We start from the raw sequence: 23,634 nt of genomic DNA on the forward strand, positions 1-23,634 counted from the left end.
TATCTGTATACCGTAAATACCACTGGCCTTATTGCTGGAGGAACTGGCAGGATTTCTGGGGAAGGTCAGGAACCTTCCCAAACATGTCCCCAAACGGATACTCGGACTTGGGCGGGGGGGGGGAGGGGGTGGTGGTGGGGGGAAAGAGGTAGAAGAAGTGCCTGCTACCCTCTGACGGAATATATTGTTGCAGCTCTGAAGGGGTAGGCACATGATAGACAATGAGTTCCACTTCCAGGATTCCTGACTTCCACCATAAAACAGAGTGGAAGTTCTAGACTCACATGTTGATGTTTAAGGGTCACCCAGACACAAACCAGAACGAACAACAAAGGCAAGCAGTCAGTTCAAACAGGGGTCATTGGATAGCTACCCTGAATAGAATGCCAGCTTATTTTTCCCCTCCATGGCAGGGAGAGAGTGAAAGCAATTGTAATGGTCCTTCCGTTGTTATGGCTAAGATCAGCTAACTTAGCAACAGCCAAGACTGAACGTGGGACCTCCCAGTACTACACCATGCAGTGTAATCACCCACTTAGTCATCAAGGCAGCACCAGTGTGATATTCTTTTAAGTGCAATATGAATATTTTCATAAAAATAAATACCTAAAGAACTGAACCACTTTAAAAATGGCAGGTTTCTGGGAGCTTACCTAACTTCTTTGGTACCCAGTCTATACCGAAGGTAAATTTCTTTACTTGAATAACCAAATATTCAGGAAATGAAGCAAAGTGGATTGTTCTGTAAATAAAAAAATGCTACTTTAGTTTTAAATCGCAGAACCTGTTAATATATTTTTTACGTCACACATCGCTAATTAACAAAATTCTCGACAGAAATTTGGTTCTCATATTTTTATCCAAATTTCCCATTTTGTACAAACCATGAATGCGATTCAATAAAACTCCAATTTTTACCCAAATTAAAAAATAAGTGAAATAATGTACAGAACATTTGACTGAAGTAAACTGTTGAAAACTTACAGACGTACAGTCTAATAATTCATTTTGTTTTTACACATGCTCACAACAGTACTGTAGTCTGTTTTATACAGTTCAACCTGAACTCCTGGAGTAAATTATAACCTAACATTGAAACAATTATACACTTCCTTTTTAAAATGAGATGAATGCGCAACTTTTGGGAATCAGTCTGACATGATGACAAATCGAAAAACAAAAAGGACAAATTTTAAACTCAACACAGATTCATATTACTCCTAAAATAATGAATACATTAAAGGTGAAGGCAAGATTTTGGTTTTCATGCGACTGAAAAGAAAAGCTTACATTCAAACTGGAAAATCTATGCAGGAAATCTTTTGAATAGAAAGGGTTACATGGCTCACTGTAGACTACGGGCAGATCAAGCAGTCCAACAGGGGAGCGACAAACTTGGTGGGTGGCCATCACATAGGTGGCAGAGATGAAAATAAAAATCACATATATGATTTATCTTTCGATGGTATGTTGGAAAAGAGATCGGAGACAATGCTACTGATCACAAACGCTATTTACTATTTCTATATGTGTTTAAAAGATACATAGATCCTAAAGATTTCAAGAAAATTGCAATAATTGGCAAGTCCATTTTGGGGTGTAAAGTCTTTACCCAAACTTTTACATTGTTCTCAAACAGTTTTATTTATTGGAAAAGGTTGTTTTTTTTATTCATGTAAAATATTGTGGAAGATGTAGTATATCTGGTCAAGATGAAGCATAGCAGCATTGTAAATGCTATTTCTAGTATCTTTACATGTTTTCTAGCTGGGATTCCAGGAGCTTTTGGAGCTATTTTAATACACAATCTGAGTAGCTCATGGTTGGGTATTTATTTCAATGTTGTGCACCTTAGGCACCAGTATCTTGCTGTACTGGGGTGAGGAGTTGAACCTCTAGAAGATTGTCTGCATTTAATCAAATCTGACTCTATAGTCAGCAAGAAATGTGTATGACTGCATTTCTGGAAAGTGTTTAAATGAATTAAAAGGGTTATATTGTATGGGTAGCATTATAACAATTCTAAAGTTAAAAAAATGCATTATTACAAATGCTAAAATGATTTGAATTCCCTTAACTGTTGCATCTAAAAAAGACTCTTGCAAAGTATCAAAACTCTCGTACTGTGCAGTGCTGAATTGTATTTAGTGAGGAAACTCACACATCAGTGCAGAATCTCCACTTTGAAAATACCCCAAATATATCAAATTAGATCACTATAAAATTTTTAAATGATATGCCATCCCCACCACACTAATAGCCATCAGTTTAGAATTGCTGAAGTGGATGTGATTCAAGTAAATTGTTTTGAACATTTTCTTTTTCCCCAAAAAAGTTCCATATGTAAAGCTTCTAATATCAAGTAACTGAGATTTTGAAATCCAGCCATATTGAACTTGCATGATCACTTACTGACTTTTCTGCCAATCCAGCAGATGGCATGTTGTCAAATCAGATTAATGCAATATGGGGATGGGGGTGGGGGAGAGGGGAGTCACAAAGCAGCATTATTAGGATTCACAGCAATGCACTTGATCCAACCCGAGCAAAATGGGAATGGAAAAAGGCAAGTGCAAAATAATAAACAATTGGCCATTTGCTTTACTAGGAGAACTATTGTACTATGTAACAAGTAGCTTTTAATATATTGGTCAAAGAAAAACAGAACCCTGCTCTAACTCAGAAATGTATGATAGATTTTACTGCAAGAATTGCTAGCTGGCATGTCAGAGCTTGTGACTGAACACATCAACACCACATTTCAAGTTTATGCTTCAATTGATACTGTGCTCAGTAATAGTAAGCAAGGCCCCGTGTGATCTATAGCATCAAGAAAAAAAATTGACAGCGAGAGCTGTACAGCAACTTTGACAGAACTGTTAAAGAACTACCATACCCAAGTGTATTTATTTTTAAATTGCAGGTCATGACCAAGGTTGAAGAAAGTAAATAAGATCAGGTAAATCAAAAAGTAGTGATTAAGTGATACCAAGCTTGGTTTTAAAAGCTTGAAGGAAGGAAATAAAGGCTGAGGGAGGTATGACGTTTCACAGTTTTGAGTTAGAGTAGGAGATTGTGCAAGGAGTCTTGATTTCAACACAATGAGGGAATAGATAGGAGGAAGAGCATATAAAGCAGCATATTTGAAAGTTAAGAAGCAAGTTCAGTGGCACACCAACCACAGTAGTGTCCATAAAAAGGGAGCTCCAACCATTGTCTCCTAGCCATTGATATCTCCATAAGATTCTTAACAACCAGACCAATCTCCATTTGCTCGGTGTGTTTGGACATCAGGAAATTAAAAGAGCTATGTTATCTTCAAGATTATCAACAGAAGGTACAAGAGGCATTGGAGACTGATTTCCCTGGAAATGACATCAAGACACAGTCACCCATGTTAAAATTAGTACTTGTGCAAATCAGCCAAATTTTCCCTTGGAACCACAAAGAGAAGGCATCATGAGACGAGAAGCCAAGAGGTCCTTGATATCATGAAGGAAAGGAGATCGGCAAGCATGATGGTTGGCATGGACACAAACATTGCTCTCAGGGCAGTGAAAAGGCAAATTCTTCATCGAGACCATCAGAACTGGACTTTTCAGAAAGCAAAAAAAGGAAGAGCAGGTATTAAAATCTAACTGCACCAGGAACGACTTTCGCAACATTAAGCTTCATCATGGGCATCATAAATCAGCCCTTGGTCCAGTCGAATATGGTAATCTTCAGCTACCATCAACCACACTGAAAAAAATGGCAAGATTATAGAGCTGGTTTGAAACCTTCCTGAACCGTCCTCAACGAGGATCTCCGAAGCTCTGCAGGAAACAGCAAATGAAGTCAAATCAGATTCCACAACCATCTGTAATCCACCAACCATCCTGGAAGTAGAGTCATCCATTAAGAAATGAAAGTATGGACAGTCTCCTAGCATATCTGCTGAAATGCTGAAGGAGGCAGAGAGGTATGCGCTAAATCCATAAAACAGCTGATATGCAATTCCTGTGAGCAAGAGGTCATACCCGAAGATTGGAAGCACATAGTAACAGTCCCGATCTGGAAAAACAAAGGCAACGAAACCATATGTGGAAACTACAGCGAAATCACCCTCCAGTCAGTTCCAGGAAAAGCCTTTACACATAATTCTTGGAATGATTACTACTCTTAAAAGATGACCACAGCAGAGTGGATTCATGCCAGGCATGTCCACCACCAACCAAATATTGGGGCTTAACATTGTAGCCCAGACATGACGAGAACACCAAAAGCTACTACGAGTAGCGTATATTGATTTCAAGGCAATATTTGATTTAGTGGACAGGAACTCATTTGGTTACTTCTAAAGTAAGTGGGTGCTGCAGATAAATTGGTCCAACTCATTCAACTTCTATAAAAAAGGTACAACCCACTGTCTCCAAAACAATCAGTCTCCGATGACTGAAACTATTCAGGCATATCACACAATCCGATGAGAACTGTGATGTGAAGGGAGCCTTGCAGGCATCCCAATCAAGGTTCCCTCTAGATTGGCGTAGACCTCGAGGCTGACCAAAAACAACTTAGACTCATGCAGGACTTAAAAAAGCTCAACTTAGGCTTCCACACTGCATGGCACTACGCGCAAGACACACAAGGCTGAAAGTGTCACATACGCACCGCCCTGTTCCCATTGGGGAATAGGCCATCAGTAGTGATAGTGAAGACACTGACAACTTGCTGGGATAAGGTTCCACAGGCGCTGGTAACCACCAGCACCTCATCCATTATTTGCCAATTTTCATGTTTTGACAGTACAGGTAGACTATCCTTTATCCGAACTTCCGAAAACCTCTAAAAACTGAAAGTTTTTTCGTTCAGCGTAAGTCGTGCGCACGACGCCGACCCCCGCCCCCGACCCCCCGCCGACGCCGCCCCCCGCCCCCCCGCCGACCCCCACCCAACCCCCCCACCGACGCCGACCCCCCGCCGACCCCCACCCCCGACAAATTTCCCAGTCTTATAAAATACCTTCTGAAATCCGAAATTTTCCGAAAACCGAAACACGGCTGGTCCCGAGGTTTTCGGATAAAGGATAGTCTACCTGTATTAGTAGGCTTTTCAACCATATGGGGGCATCACAACAGGGTCGGGGAGGAGATCGCGACACGGGAGGGCATCGGATCATGGGGTGTGAGGAAGTCCGATCATTGGGTAGCTTGATGGGCCGGGGGTGGGGTGGGGGAGCTCTCCTGCTCCTCCTGGCCCACAAGCAGTGCTGGAAATGCACTTATCTGTTCTATCTAGCAGTCCTCACCTCACTTCAGCTGCCTGTTTTCCTGAGGCCCACATACAAGTATGACCAAGGAAAGTTAGTGAATGGCTCAATTTACTGCCTTAGTCATAACAGATATCCTGCTTCATAAACTAGTACAGATAACAAAACCTGCCAACAGCCCACTTACTTTATTGCTGCCGACTTTGCTTGGAGTGCACTGCTCCAGAAGTCATTGACGTTTTCTGGCTCTTGAAAGGCTTGAAGGCAGGCACTGAATGGAATCTTGGCTCGTACAATCTCTCGTAAAGGCCTCTTTGCTATCTCAGCCTCGCGCCTCTTTGTTTCATACGCTATAAGCTCCTCTGGGAAATAGCATTATGACTTTTTTTTTTTTAATTGTACTGAAAAATTACACGTTAAAAAACATTCACAAATAATCTAATTTAATGTTTATATCATAATTAGAGGTATTCCAGCACGGCAGCTGGGGAATTTAAATTCGGTTAATTAAATTAATCTGGAATGAAAAAGCTAGTGTCAGTAAAGGTGACCATGAAGCTACTGGATTGATGTAAAAACCCATCTGGTTCACTAATGTCCTTTAGGGAAGGAAACCTGCCGCCTGGCCTATATGTGACTCTAGACCCACAGCAATGTGGTTGTCTCTTAACTGTCCTCTGAAATGGCCTAGCAAGCCACTCAGTTGCAGCAAACCGCCACGACAAAGTCACCACTGTGGGAGTACCTTTACCACAAGGACTGTGGCGGTTCAAGAAGTCAGCTCACCACCACCTTCTCGAGGACAATTAAGGACGGGCAATAAATGCTGGCCTTGCCGGCGCCACCCGCATCCCATGAACAAATAAATTAAAAATTAAAAATTCCCCTTAGTTTTCAGAATGTAGTCTGAAGGTACTCCTAATACCATCCAATTCCATAGGCACAACTGAGTCGGAAGACAAGCTCTCTCAAAATAAAGTTATGCATCTTCAATTATTATTATTATAAACTAATGCACCATTTTGCATGCATGCAAAATGTAAGAAATACTGTGATGGTATGAATTCTCCCACCATAACTGGATTTTTGTCGTATAAAGTTGTGCCCAGCTGTGGTCAGGTTTGTTAAGGTAGCTGTCTAAATTACGGAGGCGTTATGACAATTGTTGTGTTCCTATTCCTCCACACTGAGTTCCAGATGTCAGTTGGGTCCTCAGAGGAGGAGCCCAGATGCTGCCCACAGGGAATCAAAAAAAATGTACTTCTGTAAAGGACAGTCATCTCCACATCTCTCAGTGTCCAGTTACGGAAGTGTTAATTCAAGTTAGGGAGCAACTGCACATTATTAATCTCTGTACTATCAGTACACACAATGGCTGTAGTATACAGCACACTCAGTCCTGTATTCTGCAGTTTTGTTTCAGCTGGGACAAGTTATAGCACAGACTTTATGGAATAAATAAAGTAATTCTTCATATTTTCCACTTGTCTAAAAACAGTATTTGGTAAAGTGTTCAGAAATCAGATCTATGCTAAACAAAAGTTAATTCAAACAAATCAATTAAAACATTATTTCAAATGTATTTCAGTTTTAAGTTATTAAATGTCTTTTTTTTTTAATTATAATCAAAATAATTTTGTTCCAGATCTTTTCAAAAATAAAACGCAACAGTTAGCAAGTTCTTTGACGCCCGTGTGAGTGTAGTGAGTGGAGAATCCTTCAATCATTTACAGTCCCTCTTGTTTTCTCATGTGTTACTCTAAGCCCAATATAAGCACCATGATATATATGTACCTTTGTTACTAGCAGCCACCAGGACAGCAGGAAGTTGCATGATGTAGTCGACTCTCTGTGTGTACTTGACTTTCCTGGACTGGCAACACTGGACTCGGTCTTCTACCATAAAACGAAAGACTTCACTGGGATCATCTGAGCCATTGTGGTTTCTCTGGGATGCACAGGAGGTTTAAGAGCATTGAATGAAAATGGCTATTTTCACAAGAGTCAGCAGCACATCTAAATGGAGAGACTTTTAATCCAAGCATTACAGAATTTTTTTTTTAATAAGAATCATAGAATCTTATAGCACAGAAGGAGATCATCGTGCCTGTTCTGGCTCTTTGAAAGAGCTGTCCAATTTAGTTCCTACACCCCAGCTTTCTCCCCATGAACCTGCAAAATAGTCCTCTTCAAATATATGTCCAATTGCCTTTTGAAATTTCCTATGAAATCTGCTTCCACCACCCCTTCAAATAGTGCGTTCCAGAGCTTAACAACCCTGTGTGTGAAAAGGTCTCCTAATTTCCCCTCTAGTTCTTTTGCCAGTTACTTTAAATCTATGACCTCTGGTTACCAACCACTTGCCAGAGGAAACCGTTTCTCCCTACTTGTTCTATCAAAACCCCTCATAATTTTGAATACCTCTATTAGGTCTCCTCTTAACCTTCTCTGCTGTAAGGAGAACAAACCCAGCTTCTCCAATCTCTCCACATAACTGAAGTCCCGCATCCCTGGTATCATCCTGGTAAACCTCCTCTGCACCCCGTCTAAAACCTTGACATCCTTCCGAAAGTGTGGTGCCCAGAATTGGACACAATACTCCAGCTGAGACCAAAACAGTGATTTGTAAAGGTCATGGCTTCATTGAATATAAAAACAATGCCCCTATTTACAAAGCCAAGTATCCCAAATGCTTTCTTAACCACCTTATCAACTTGCCACCTTCAAAGATTTATGAATATGCACCCCACGTCCCTCTGTTCTTGCACCCCCTTCAAAAAGTACCATTTAGATTACACTGCCTCTCCATATTGTTCCTCCCAAAGTGCATCACTTCACACTTATCCACATTAAATTGCATCTGCCATGTGTCTGCCCATTTCACCAGTCTGCCTATGTCCTCCTGAAGTCTGTTACTATCCTCTTCACTGTTTACTATGTTGCCAAGTTTTGCATCATCCGCAAAGTTTGAAATTGTACTCCCTATACCCAAGTCCACAAGAGGAAAAGCAATACCGATCCTTGAGGACTCCACTGCATACTTCTCTCCAGTCAGAAAAGCATCCGTTCACCACTACTCTCTGCCTCCTATCCCTGAGGCAATTACATAACCAAGTCACCACCGTCCCTTTAATCCCACGTGCTTCTATTTTCTGAATAAGTCTGTTATGTGGTACTTTATCAAATGCCTTTTGAAAGTCCACATATACAACAACTGCTACACTACCTTCATCAACCCTCTTTGTTACTTCATCAACGAATTCAATCAGGTTAGTCAGACATGATTCACCTTTAACAAGTCCATACTGGCTGTCCCTTATTAATCCATGCTTCTCCAAGTAAATTTACTAGTAAATATTTTAATTCACTTCTTAAAGAACTCTGTTTAGATTAGTATTTTGGAGAGCAACATTCTTAGGGGAAAAAATTGGGTGGCACCCCTTTTGGGGTGCTAACATCGCCAGGGTGCAAATTATTGCGCCCCGAAAAAGATGGCGCCCCTCCGCCAGAAATTAATTGGTAGCGTCCCAAGAAGGAGATGGAGCGCTACTGGAAGCGGTCCACCTCCTTCTTGGGGCGCTACAACTGAAGATCGTGGCGCTATGTGCAACAGCGCCACGAGCATCTGCACGTAGCGCCACGTCATTGCAGGCCTCCTCCCCAATTAAAGGGGAGGGGCCTAGCACTGCACGCACCGGGGCCTTGCTAGACCACCGGGGAGCGGGGTGCCGTGAAAACACCGGGCACTCGAGGAGTGCTAGGCTGAGCGATCGCAGCCAGCACCCAGAGAAAAAAAATGGGAAGGGGGCAGATCCTGGCAGTCAGCCAAAAAAAATGGCCGCCAGACACCTGCCCCTTTAACTACCACCGCCGCTGCTGCAAAAATGCCCCCCTGATCCTGTCGGACATATCGTCCGGCGATAGGTCAGTGGGCGCAAGCGAGGCGCTGCGCACAGCGATGGCATCACTACCGGCTACCGCCACCACTAACCTCCCGCTGAATTTTGCGGGAGGCGTTAGCGGCGCCGTGCCTGGGCGCTAGGGGATTTGCATCCCATTAGCACCCCCCGGGGGCGCTAACGAGAGGCACAAATCAACCCAATTTTCCCCCCTTATTCTTTTATCTGCCAAACAACAAATAGAATGGTAACACTGAAAAATCAGCAATGCAATAGTATGAAGTTATTCCCAGATTGTATGCAGACAGACATGTTCAGTTTTTGAAACATGACCCAAGGTCATCTCATATCATGTGCAAGCCTTGAAGAGCCTAAAAACGTGTTTGTTTTACTCAAATAAATTTGTCTTTATTGTGCATTTTTACATGGTGTTGAATAAAATATTAGCATGCTTTTTCTTAATTTTAATAAAAAAGAAAATAGTGCCATTCATTGTTGGAAATAGTTTACACATGATCTATGTACAGTGTTCCATTTCAATTAAGCATTGTGTTGAAGATCACGAGGCATGCTTTGAAGGTTAAATTTAAAACAAAATGTTTTTCATTTGGATAAGGAACTGAAAACCTGATAGCGTGGAACAGATGAACCACACTTTGAGATTGGAAGTTTGTATGAACTCTAGTTTTCAGAAGATTAAATGGGATACAGCTTCAAGATTGAATTATTGTATCTAAACTGAACTAAAAGCAGTAGTGTGTTAAAGATAAAGTTGGCATTACATGTTGCCTAGTAATAGATGCATTTCTTTCTTTGTTTATTAGAGCTATCCGTCAGCAAGAGAGCTGGGAGCGTCCAGACCAAACCTATTAGAACCAATGTTTGAGACTGAGAAAAGGACAAACAATTGTTGCTATTTAGAGACTCACATCTACAAGGTTGATTAAGTGCAAAAAGAATTCTAGTGCATCCTGTTGCCGATTAGATGAAAATTCTGGATGTCCTTTTCCAACCAAGGCTTTAAACATTCTGGGCACCATCCCTTGTTGCTGGGGCTGTAATTAGCAAAACAGAGTCAGAAACTTGTTATTGTGTCAAATCTTAGCAGCATGAAACAAAGGAAGGTAAATGGAGTGGAGGTGCAGATCAGCCACGATCCAACTGAATGGTGGAACAGGCTCAAGTGGCGGAATGCTTACTCTTGCTCCTGTAAAATGTTAATACTTCATTGCAATAGATGGTGACTCAAGTACCTGAACTGCCCCAACCACCGGTCGATCAATGTCTAGCTGAACTGCAGTAATTTGCTTATTAAGAATGGGCTTTAAAATTTACCTCCACATAGGTAAGGCAAAAAAAAATTATACAAACATTATCTTTGATTTGCTTTCCCTCAATGCCAAGGTCTCATCATGTTATATACACCATTCCTTATCCAAGAGGGCCAGCAGGCCACCTGCTTCCAGGCCTCTGCCATTGTCAATTCAAATCTGGCTACTAGAAATGAGGAGAGCCCACATTCACTTCACTGCTGAACCCCCTTCCCTACATTCAGCACTTCCTCCCGATTGGAAGCTCACTCCTTGTTGAATTGTGGTCATAAACCTGCAGCCTTTCATTCCATAGGAATGGTGAAGCATGTTCAAGCTCCACTTGTTCAGACAGGAGTAAAGTACAAGTTTAAGTCAGTAATGCAGTAGCGGCGGGCAGAAAATTGTGAAAAAGCAATCTGTAAGTTGGAAAATCTCCTAGCAAACCAAAGAGCAAAAAGATCCTCTGATCCAGGGAGCTGAAGCTGAGAGCTCCCTTTTGATACACTTTCAGGAGCTGCTACACACCAATCCCGCCAGGTACGGCACTGGGTGAGGATTTGATTTTAAATTAAAATGGCGTACAGGTCTGGAAAACGTCATCCGAGCATGACTTTTACATCTAACTTAAGCCCTTGCTTGCCTGTGCCGAATGGGGGGGGGGGGGGGGGGGGGGGAAATCACGTTAAAATGGCGACTGGCGTGAACAGTTCAGGAATGGTATGCCAAGTACCCAAATGTGATTTTAAATGCTCACATGCACAGTTCCCCCTGGTGGGCAGAGGTAAAATCAAGGTTTAAGACTCTAAATAGAATGGAGCAATATATTTTTAAAAAATCAAACTCCTAAAAGAAATTAACTGTCCAGTGTTTGAATAGCTGTGGGAAGTATTAAAATGAGAAACATTTGCAAGTCAAATTCAATCGATTTGGAATTGTATGGCTACCCTAACTGTTACTGTTTACACATTTGCTAGGCCTCATTTCCACAAATAATCCAGTCTATATTTGTACCTATATTAGAACTGGGAAAATACCTTCAGCACTTGTTGCACATTTTTGATGCCCAACTTCAAGAGAATGAAATCATTAATGTAGATATTTTGAAACATTACTGAGCTAATCTGAAATTATCGAATCATTACATTGCGTCAGACAAGCCTGAATTAGGAACAAAAGTAAACACCTAACCCATTATAGAGGGATAAGTTTAATGGGCCGAATGGCCTTTCTCATGTTCATACAGCTGTAAATGTTAAGAAATTAAATTTAGGGTACATTCACACTCCACAAATTTAGCATCGATATAAAGCCGAAACCACTTTGCACTGATGATCAACTGAGAATGTAAGTCAGGTGCCAAGGGCCAAATTAACTCCAAAATGAAGCGGAGCGAGACTACCTCCTCCAGGAATCCAACATAAAGTGATTAAATAAGAGACTTAAATAAAAACAGGAAATGCTGGAAATATTCAGCAGGTCAGGCAGCATCTGTGGAGAGAGAAACAGAGTTAACCTTTCAGGTCGATGACCTTTCGTCAGAACTGGAAAAAGTTAGAGATGCAACAGATTTTAAGCATGTGCAGGGACAGGGAAAGGGGGAGGGGAGTAAAGAACAAAAGGGAAGGTCTGTGATAGAGTGAAAGGCAGGAGTGATTAAATGACAAAAAGGATGATGGTGCAAGGCAAAAGGAGAAGGTCATGGAACAAGTAAAGAAACAAAAGATGGGTCTAGAAGAGGTGTAAATGGTAACAGCAGAATCATCAACAGCTGCTGTCTGAACAAATAGGGGCAGAGGTTATGGTCTGAAATAGAATCCAGAAGGCTGAAAGATGAGGTGCTGTTCCTGGATCTTACGTTGAGCTTCGTTGGAACAGTGTAAGAGGCCAAGGTCAGAGAGGTCAGAGTGGGAGTGCAGCGGAGAATTAAAGTGACAGGCGACCGGAAGCTCAGGGTCATGCTTACGGACTGAATGTAGGTGTTCCACAAAGCGGTCACCAAATCTGCATTTGGTCTCCCCAATGTAGAGGAGACCGCATCATGAGCAGCGAATACAGTATACTAAATGACAAGAATACAAGTAAATCGCTGTTTCACCTGGAAGGAGTGTTTGGACCCTGGACAATGGGAAGGGAGGAGGTAAAAGGGCAGGTGTTGCATCTCCTGCGCTTGCACAGGAAGGTGCCGTGGGAAGGGGATGGGGTGTTGGGGGTGAATGAGGAGTGGACCAAGGTGTCGCGGAGGAAGCGGTCCCTTTGGAATGCTGAAATGGGGGAGGGGAAGATGTGTTTGGTGGTGGCGGAAATGGCAGAGGATGATCCATTGAATGTGGAGGCTGGTGGGGTAAAAGGCGAAGACAAAGGGAACCCAATCGTGGTTCTGGGCGGGAGGGGAAAGAGTGAGAGCAGTAGTACGGGAAATAGAACGGACACGGTCGAGGGCCGTGTCAACCATGGTAGAGGGGAATCCTCAGTTTAGGTAAAAGGAATACATATCGGAAACACTAGTATGGAATGTGGCATCGTCAGAGCAGATACGGCGAAAATGGAAGAATGGAATAGACTCCTTACAGGAAGCGGTGTGGGAGGAAGTGTAGTCCAGATAGCTGTGGGAGTCGGTGGGCTTATAGTGGATGTTTGTTGATAGCCTATCCCCAGAAATGGAGACAGAAGTCGAGGAAGGGAACAGGAGGGTCGGAGATGGACCATGTGAAGGTGAGGGGAGGGTGGAAATTGGAAGCAAAGTGAATGAAATTTTCTAGTTCAGGGCGAGAGCAGGAAATGGCACCAATAGTCATCAATGTACCGGAAAAAGAGGTGAGGGATGGGACCGAGTACGACTGGAACAAAGAGCGTTCCACATATCCCATGAAAAGGCAGGCATAGCTAGGGCCCATGCAGGTTCCCATAGCAACACCTTTAATTTGGCGGAAGTGAGTGGAGTCAGAGGAGAAGTTGTTTAATGTGAGAACAAGTTCAGCCAGGCGGAGGAGGGTGGTGGTGGATGGGGACTGGTTGGGCCTCTGTTCAAATGTGATAAATCCAGAAAGTGGAACAAGGAACTCAAAGAGGCTAGATGTTAGAATTAACACGAGTACTTTATTAACAACTGGGAAACACGTTTACAGACAGCCTGCATCAGCATCCAGGCATTCCACCTTGTGCTGACCTATACAGGAAGCAAACCTCTGACCTTAGTAGCAGCATTGGCTACAGCACCACCTGGTGGATAACCTTTATCATAACATCCCAGATTACTATATCCCTCCCCCCTTAAGATTTCAGTATGAATTTCTTAACAAACAACCATTCCTGAGGGTCACATAAGGAGTCTCCATTCATCATGTGCCATACTTGACGAATCTAACAGTTCAGTATCAATCTCTCTGGTGGCTTGTGAGTCCTTTGTGAATGTCTGACAGCAAAGTCCCTGCTTGTTTGTGGTGAAGCCACCAGCTGCTCCTGAGCAGTGCTCAGAGTATCTGACTCTGCAACGATGGTTTCCTCTTGACGGATAGGTTCCTGTGGAATTATCTCTGTCCCTGGTGGTGGCACCACAGATGCACTTGGATAACTGGGGGCAACCCTGTCTTCAGTCATTGCATCTGGAACCTTCATTTCAATTTCCCCTTGTCTGGGAAGTATCTGATCTACATGTCTGCGTACTACCCTACCATCTCCCAACATGACCTTGTATGATACTGGACCTGTCATTGAGTCGATGAAGCCAGGAATCCACTTTGGTCCATAACTGAAATTCCTGGTAAGGATCGCATCTCCTTCTCCAAAACTTCGGCTCTTTGTTCTTTTGTCATGGTTCTCTTTTTGTTTGTTTTGTCTGTTTTCTATTTTCCTTTTTAGGTCTGGGTGGACAACGTCAAGAGTGGAGCGTAGTCTACGACCTAATAACATCTCAGCAGGAGAGAGTCCTGTGGTGGATTGAAGTGTTATTCTGTAGCTGAACAGAACCCATGACACTTTGGCTGCTAAACTCTCTTCTACACTTTTTTTCATCATCTCCTTAAATGTTTGTATGGCTCTCTCCGCAAGTCCATTCGAGGACGGATGATATGGAGCCGAGGTCACCTGCACTATGCCATTTTTTCCTCAAGAACTCTTTTGTCTCTGTAATCACAAAACAAGTGGCATTCTCACTCACTACAATCTCCGGTAGCCCTTGATTACTGAAGCTCCGACGCAGGCAGTCTACAGTAGTAGTGGCGGAAGCAGAATTTACAGGATAAACATCCATCCATTTGGAATGAGCATCAATGATTATGAGGAACATCTTCCCCATGAATGGGCCCGCATAATCTAAGTGCAATCTTCTCCATGGTTTATCCGGCCACTCCCAGGGGTGGAGAGGAGTCGCTGCTGGTGCCTTCCGGTGTTCCTGACAAGTGCTGCATGTCTTGACTAGATTTTCTATCTCCTCGTCTAGCTTTGGCCACCACAAGTAACTCCTAGCCAAGGCTTTCATACACGAGACCCCAGGATGACACTGATGTAGTTGCTCTAGGATAGACTGTCGTGCTGGCTGTGGAATAATCACTCGTGCTCCCCACAACACGCAACTATCCTGCACACTCAACTCTGTTTTCCTGACACTGTAGGGTGTGAAGTCAGCCCCTTCCGGATGCTGTGGCCATCCCCTCACCACATATTCTCGAACTCTAGACAGTACTGGATCTTTACCTGTCCATGTTCTTACTTGCTCTGCAGTCACAAGTGCCATGTCAGTGTCCTCCAACATCAAAACTCTGTCCTCTGGAGCTGCACGGATAGGTGTGCCTGGCAGTGGAAGACGGCTCAAGGCATCTGCGTTCCCATGGTACTTGCCCGCCTTGTAGACGATGACATACTCATATGCCCTCAACGTCACTGCCCACCTCTGGATCCGGGGTGACACCATCTGTGGAACTGCTTTCATTTCGTTGAAAAGAGGTTTATGATCGGTGCATATGGTGAACTTCCTGCCATATATGTACTTGTGGAACCTCTGTAACCCAAACATTACTGCTAACCCCTCTTTGTCTAACTGGGAATAGTTCTTTTCCGCTGGTGTTAGAGTTCGGGACATAAACCCTATTGGTCTTTCAGTTCCATCTTCCATGCAGTGTGAAAGAACTGCCCCCGCCCCGTAAGGTGAAGTGTCACAAGAGAGAATGATGTCTTTCTCTGCATTGTAGTGAACCAGCACATCCGACGACAGCATCAGTTTCTTGGACTGTTCAAGTGAAACCCCCTGCTCCTCTCCCCACTGCCACTGTGTCTCCTTGCGCAGTAGTTTGTGAAGAGGTGCTAACACAGTTGACAAATTTGGTAAAAACCTGTTATAATAGTTCAGCAGTCCCAGGTAAGCTTTTAACTCAGCCACATTTGTAGGAGCAGGGGCGTCCTGCAGTGCTTGTACCTTCTCCTTGAGTGGATGGAGCCCGGTGGCATTCACTCTGTGTCCCAGGAACACTGCCTCATTCCCCAGGAAAGTGCACTTACTCCTCTTGAGCCGGAACCCTGCCCTCTCCAATCTCTGTAGTACCTCTCTCAGAGTGCTCAGATGCTCCTGGTCGGTGCTTCCCATCACCAGAATGTCATCCAGATAGATGGAAACATGTGGAATCCCTTGCAGTACACCTTCGATTGTCCTCTGGAAGATAGCTGGACCAGATGAGACACCAAACGGTAAGCGGTTATATGTAAACAAGCCCTTGTGTGTATTTATGGTGACATACTTCTTTGATTCGTCATCCAGTGTAATCTGCAAGTAGGCATGACTCATATCCAACTTTGTGAATTTCTTTCCTCCAGCCAGGTTTGCAAAGAGATCCTCTGTTTTGGGAATAGGATACTGCTCTAGTTTGGACACCCGATTGACTGTCAATTTATAGTCTCCACAGAGTCTTACCGAATTGTCCGGTTTTAAAACAGGTACTATGGGAGCTGCCCATTCCGAACATTTCACTGGCTCCAGTATGTTCTCTCTCAATAGACGGTCAAGCTCAACCTCTACCTTTGGCTTCATGGCATAAGGCACAGGTCGTTGTTTAAAAAACCTTGGCGGTGCCTCCTTGTCTACATAAATCTTAGCTGGGGGGCCATTAAATGTGCCAAGTTCCTCCTTGAACACATTCTCATGTTCACTCAACACTTCTTGCAAAGTCAACTGTTTGCCCGCATTTATTTGATGTACTGCTCCCCAGTCTAATTTAAGTTCTTTTATCCAGCCCCGACCTAACAGGTTTGGTCTGGTGCCTGATACTATAACTACAGGTGGCTGTTCCACGGTGTCCCTGTGTTGCACAGTTACCTTAGCTGTACCTAATGTTGCTACTTGTTCACCTGTATATGTTTTAAGGTGCAGGGAGCAAGGCTTTAACTCTGGAACTTTTGCACGGTTCCACAATTTTGAGTACTCTGCCTTGTTCATTGTCACGCCGCACCCTGTATCCACTTCAAAGTTCACCTTAGAGTCATTTACTGTCAGTTGCAATGTGATAGGAGCCACTTTTGGAATGTTCTCTAACATGCCATACATTATGAACATGTCCTCTTCTCCCTCAGCTTCCCCGCTGATGTGGTGTGCTCCATGTTGTTTTTTCACTTCTCTCCCTTGGTTTTGCTGTCCTCCCCCTTTTGGTTTGGATTCCTCCACAGGTGATTTCGCCCTGCAAGCTCGTTTTATGTGTCCTTGTTTCCCACACTTGTAGCACTTTTCCTCCAGAAACCGGCATTCACTCATCAGGTGATCGCCCTTGCATCTATAACATGCCTTCACATGCTCACGTTGTGGTTTCTGACGCATGTTCAACTTGTGCACAACAACCTGACCTGCAACTTGCGTAGCATTAGCCCTGTCTGAACCCTGTATTTCTTTTACATCTCGGTTCGCTGTCTCTATGGCTTGAGCAAGTTCCAATGCTTTTTCATAAGTAAGCCCAGTCTCGGATAATAATCTACGCTGCATTCGGTTGTCCATAATTCCGCAAACTAGCCTATCTCGCAGCATTTCCTTCCGGTTGTTCCCATAATTGCAATCTTGTGCTAATTTATGCAACACCGCTACATAGTCCATTACGCTCTCTTCCTCTTTCCTGTTCCTTGAATTAAACTTGAACCGCTGTACAATCTCACTAGGCTTAGGGTTGAAATGTTCTTTTAGCAAAGCCACTAATTCAACAAATGATTTGTCTCCAGGCTTTTCAGGACTGAGCAGATTTTTCATCAAACTGTAGGTTTGGCTTCCCACTGAACTAAGCAGAATGGCTTTCCTTTTTCCGGCATCATTTATTTCATTTGCTTCGAAAAAATAACCCAACACTTCACAGTATTCTTCCCAGGTTTGTGCTTGAATATCAAAAGCGGAAACCATTCCTACCATGGCAGCCATGCTCTCTTCCAGCTTGTAGCTAACTTTAGCTCGTGATTTTGTTGTTTAAACGTCCCGGCAGACTTTTCTTCTTTATGCAGGGTCCTTTAGTTGCCTCGTCGCCAAATGTGATAAATCCAGAAAGTGGAACAAGGAACTCAAAGAGGCTAGATGTTAGAATTAACACGAGTACTTTATTAACAACTGGGAAACACGTTTACAGACAGCCTGCATCAGCATCCTGGCATTCCACCTTGTGCTGACCTATACAGGAAGCAAACCGCTGACCTTAGTAGCAGCATTGGCTACAGCACCACCTGGTGGATAACCTTAATCATAACATCCCAGATTACTATATCAAGGAAGAAGCGGAGTGCCCTCAGGCCATCCTGATGGGGGATGGAGGTGTAGAGGGATTGGACGTCCAGTGAAAATGAGACGGTTGGGGTCAGGAAACTGTTAATCTGGCAGAGGGCGTCGGAAGAGTCGCGCATTTAGGTGGGAAGAGGTGGACAGGGAGAGAAAAAAAGAGTTGAGATAGGAAGAAAATCAGTTCCGTGGGGCAAGAACAGGCTGAAGCGATGGGTCTACCAGGGCAGTCCTGTTTGTGGATCTTGTGAAGGAGGTAGAAGCGGGCTGTGCGGGGTTGGGGAACTATGAGGTTGGCGGCCATGGAGGGAAGATCCCCAGAGGAGATGAGGTGGTCAGTGAGTGTCTTGGAAACAATGGGCAGGATTTTCATTGGGCCGTGGAGTCGGGATTGGAGGCGTGTTGGGGGTTAAAATCCCGAAATCAGGGGTCCCGACCCCATCCTGCCCCCAACCCACCTCCATGTCAGTTTCAAAGGAGGCGGGTACCCACCCCGCACTGGGACCCGCCTACCCAAGGCGGGAAGGGATTATTGCCAATTAACTGCCTGTTAACAGGTAGTTAACAGGCAGTTTTTAGCCTAATCCCTATTTTTAATGCTGAAGTGTGGGATTCCCGACGGCTCCAAACCACGCTAAGTTAGAGGAGTTGGGCCGTCGGGTTGAAGGACTTGGAGGGGTCGAGATGTCGGTGTTCAGGTGAGTGGTGTGTGCATGAGTGCAAAGGTAAGTGTGTTTGGTGTGTCTAAAGTGATTAAATAAGTTTTACATACCTTTTCTTACCTTTTCAGCCTTCTTTCCTTTAGGTCTCGGGAGTCCCTCATCTCACCGGCACAGAGAGCAGAATGGCTGCGAACTGTCAAAAGTAACAGCCTTCAGCTTTCTGTGCAGGAGAGATTTCTAACTGAGTCTGTGGAGAAGGACTCAGGTTAGAAGTAAGACTGTCAGTGTTTGACAGCTTCAAACAGCTGTGAAACGCTGATATTTCATCTGTCAAAATCTCTTGACAGATGAAATTTCAGTTTGTGATGTCACCTGTTGCCGGGTGGCCTTTGATTGGTCTGCTGAGCCCGCGGGGCAGGCTCAACAAGGTCAATCAAGTTAAAATCGCGTAGATTGGCCACATTTTGATGGAGGCGGGACTACAACCCCGGCGGGACTACAACCCCGAAAGTTGTAGTCCCGACTCCTGAATGAAAATCCAGCCCAATGGCTTGATGTTCGGTAGTGGGGTCATGGTCCAGGGGAAGTAGGAGGAGGTGTCAGAGAGTTGGCGTCAGAGAGTTGGCGTTGAGCCTCTGCAAGGTAGAGGTCAATTCGCCAAACAACAGCGCCAACCTTGTCAGCAGGTTTAATGACAATGCTGGGGCTGGATCTGAGAGAACGGAGGGCTGCAAGTTCAGAGGGAGGTAGGTTAGAGTTATTAAATAAGAGACTTATTGAACTCAAGTGTGGAAATAGCCACTAACTTTACTTTAAAAAAAAATGTTTTAAACAAAATTTGATTCACTGATTTAAAGCACCTCAAAGTTACAATGCAAGGCCCCTAGTCAAGGAAATATTTGTATTCGCTGTGCATGGCATCAGTATAATTAAACAAATTCCTTCACAATTTATTATACATTGCCAGTTTCTCCCTCCAACTACTGCTGGCCACACTACAATTCTTATTCCCAGAAACTATACCAACTCACATTGATAAATTAGCACTCACTGGCACTCAATCTTTATTAACATTTCCATAAGCCTATCTGAACTGAACTAATGAAGATTAAGACAGCCAGAGATTAGCAGACATGGCAAACATGGAACTGTAGCACTGATAGAAACAGCCATCGATTAAATTATACATTTCTACACAAGGGAGAGGTAAAGTGTGTAATTGCAATCAATCAACAACTTCCAATCAAATGGGCTGGCTCACAGCAAGCATGAAACCTCGGCATGTTCAGTCTGGAAAGATATGCAGAGCAATAAAAACACTCAAATGGCACTGTGACTTAAAGCTAACCAATTAAAATGTTTGTGAAAGTGATCAGTTTGCAATTGAAGGGAGAAGCATTACAGTGCGAGAATACTGCCAGGTATCATATCTAATTTTGTTAACCTCCACAATCCTAAGAACCCTGAAAATCTGTGGACAAGTGATTTACGCCTGGATCCTACTCAGACAGCCTCTGACCCCAGTGGACTTTCCTGAGTCAAGGGACGGATCCCTATTTCGCATTCTAAAGTCAGATGCCCGCGCCTCCGTGGGTCCATCTTAGGTGCTTGCCTTCCCCCCCCCACCCCCAGAGCCGTAATATATAGTGCTCTATGCCTGTTTAAGGGGGGGGTAGTCAGTGCAAAGTTTCCCCAGCAACCCCCTTGGTTAAGGAGCCACTTTTAGAAATGCATTAATTTAAAAAAGAATATTGGGGTTCCTCTTTAAGGGTCCAAGCAATGATCCTGGCCTGAACCCTCAGGTGAAGCCCACATGCATGTTTCGCAGTATAGCATCTCTCCTCTCTGGGCATACCAGCTGCCAATCCTGCTCAATCTGCTCCTAAGCCAGGGACATAAGTCCCAACATAGGGAGTCCTAACCCTTGGCCCTGTCCCCTCCTACTGGCTTGGTAAGGGGGAGGTGGAGCCTCCACTCCTTACAAGACCCGACAGAATCCCCAATGCCAGTATGAGACTCAGCACATCTGGATCCTGGCCTAACTCCAGTCCTTCTACTGCACTCTTGCTGGAGTTGCAGCGAATGTGCAGTGGAATGACAGAGTATTTTTGGCACCAAGTTCACTCACAAATTGCTTACAAAAATCTTTAAAATAAATTCCAGAAGATTTTATTAACTCTCGGGTATGGGATCCCACTTCAATCTGGAGTACTGAAATTATAATTGCTTGTGTCGAGCGCAGCATGCCTTGAAATGCCTAAATCTGTGTCAATGTCACACAACGGCCATACAACATTCTACCATTAGGATTGCCACCATGGGATATAACATGGTGTGAAACCGGTTAGTGTTCTTTGTACATCCTCCATGACATACCTAGGTATCAAGCTAGCACACAGGCAATCAAATACCTTGTATTCCTCTTTCACCACCTGTTCAATAACCTCAGATTTCAATGGAGGTTTGGAGTACTGGCCGGAGAGGAGTCCATGTCCCAGCTTGGCCCTGTACAAAATCAGAGTGTTCAGCTCAATTATCTACAAGTAGTACATATTTTCTTATCTTGCTGTGTTCTTTGTAGTGCCATTTCCAAATGCTGCTTCCATTGCAAAATGGTCTTACACAATTTTTATTCCATGTGAATACAAACATGTTCCAATATTCTGAGGCAGCCTACTAATGCAGTGCATCAACAGGCTACATCGCCTACTAGTAGGGTGCAAGGTCACATTTATGATTTGCAAAGACCTACACAAGTTCTGGGGAGGTGCTAAGCAGGGATAAGAGTGGAAGAAAAAAAGTGCAACAAATTTTGGAGTGATATTGGTGAAAGTATAGAGTAGGTCAGGTGTCTGCCTCTGCTATCTCTTTATAAGAAAATAAATAGAACATGGCACATCAGGGTGACGAGAGACTATAGCTGTGGGATAATATGGGCAAATATCAAGGCCACTCTGGCTGGAGGAGGTGCTATTAAGTGACGCAAGCTGGTCTATATCTGCTCTGAGAGGTGCTCCATCCAGTGGTCTGATTGTGAATAGACAAAATGAAACAAACAAACGGATAAATTTCAGTGCCAGGTAGGTCTGGGACCAAGATGTGAGATCTTGTCATTAGGAAGCAATCACATCACTTTGGGCACTATCAAGCTTCACATAAAGCTGCATTCCCAACAAATTTTTTGAATTTATTTCGCATGTTTTCAAAGTTAGAGAAAGGAAGTTTTGAACACAGTGGAAAAAAATGTTAAAGTACATTTTATGGCAAATTTCAATTGATCACAGCTGCACCAGCCATCTGGAATAAAAGATTATCTTGATGCCTATAATATCATGAGAGAGCTGACGAAGACAAATGATGGCATTTTCCCCAATCTTGATCAAAAAAATTATGCCCATGTTGAAAAGTGAAGTCTAGACAGAGTAGATAGAGAGAGACTGTTCCCATTGGCGGAAGGGTCGAGAACCAGAGGACACAGATTTAAGATGATTGGCAAAAGAGCCAAAGGTGACAGGAGGGGGAAAAAAATGTACACAGCGAGTGGTTAGGATCTGGAATGCACTGCCTGAAAGGGTGATGGAGGCAGACTCAATCGTGGCTTTCAAAAGGGAATTGGAAAAGTACCAGAAGGAAAAATAATTGCAGGGCTACAGGGAAAGGGTGGGGAATGGGACTAGCTGAAGTGCTCTTGCAGAGAGCCAGCACGGGCTCGACGGACCGAATGGCCTCCTTCTGTGCTATAACCATGCTATGATTCTAAGTCAGAAGTTATCTTCAACAATCTATTTATTCAGATTTCTTACTGTGCAACATTTGCAAAACTAGACTTTGTACAAAACACCCAAGATGAGTTGGCACCTTAATGCAACCTTTTACGATTCTCATTTCCATTTTTTTTTTAAAATGGCGTAAAATTCTTTTCCCACTCTTCAGAAGCCCAATATTAAATTACTTTAGTGACAAACCAAATGGCTAAGGTAATTCCTCAGAAATAATAACAGAAAATGCTGGAAACACTCAGCAGGTCAAGCAGCATTGAGGTGTTCCACAAAGCGGTCACCCAATCTGTGTTTGGTCTCCCCAATGTAGAGGAGACCGCATCGTGAGCAGCGAATACAGTAACTAAATTGTAAGAAGTACAAGTAAATTGCTGTTTCACCTGGAAGGACTGTTTGGGGCCCTGGACGGTGGGAAGGGAGGAGGTAAAAAGGGCAGGTGTTGCATCTCCTGCGTTTGCATGGGAAGGTGCCGGGCGAAGGGGCAGGGTGTTGGGGGTGACTGAGGGTGTTGCAGAGGGGGGGAGGGGGAGGGGAAGATGTGTTTGGTGGTGGGATCACGCTGGAGGTGGCAGAAATGGCGGAGGATGATACGTTGAATGTGGAGGCTGGTGGGGTGAATGGTGAGGACAAGGGGAACCCTATCGTAGTTCTGGGAGGGAGAGGAAGGGGTGAGAGCAGAAGTGCAGGAAATGGAACAGACACAGTCGAGGGCCGTGTCAACCATGGTAGAGGGGAATCCTCGGTTGAGGAAAAAGGAAGACATACCAGAAGCACTAGTATGGAAGGTGGCATCGTCAGAACAGATGCGGCGGAGTCATAGAAACTGGGAGAATGGAATAGAGTCCTTACAGGAAGCGGGGTGGGAGGAAGTGTAGTCCAGGTAGCTGTGGGAGTCAGTGAGCTTATAGTGAATGTTTGTCGATAGCCTATCCCCAGAAATGGAGACAGAGAAGTCGAGGAAGGGAAGGGAAGAGTCGGAGATGGACCATGTAAAGGTG

General features: G+C 43.9%; 1 protein-coding gene across 2 annotated transcripts in view; it reads right to left on the reverse strand.

The window, feature by feature from the left end:
• Window positions 1–23,634, reverse strand: part of usp13 (ubiquitin specific peptidase 13) — a 110,357-nt gene that overhangs the window by 33,647 nt on the left and 53,076 nt on the right. For both annotated transcript variants that reach the window (XM_085990262.1, XM_085990263.1), the window contains exons 10-14: window positions 21,269–21,362; window positions 10,080–10,205; window positions 7,046–7,199; window positions 5,439–5,613; window positions 654–742 (exon numbers count right to left, since the gene is read on the reverse strand). In XM_085990262.1, the coding sequence (XP_085846388.1) occupies window positions 654–742; window positions 5,439–5,613; window positions 7,046–7,199; window positions 10,080–10,205; window positions 21,269–21,362 (638 nt within the window). The remainder of the gene's footprint in view (window positions 1–653; window positions 743–5,438; window positions 5,614–7,045; window positions 7,200–10,079; window positions 10,206–21,268; window positions 21,363–23,634) is intronic.

This window comes from Somniosus microcephalus, chromosome 6 (genome assembly GCF_052327205.1).
Source record: "Somniosus microcephalus isolate GS21.2 chromosome 6, FLI_Smic_1.0, whole genome shotgun sequence".
NCBI lineage: Eukaryota > Metazoa > Chordata > Chondrichthyes > Squaliformes > Somniosidae > Somniosus > Somniosus microcephalus.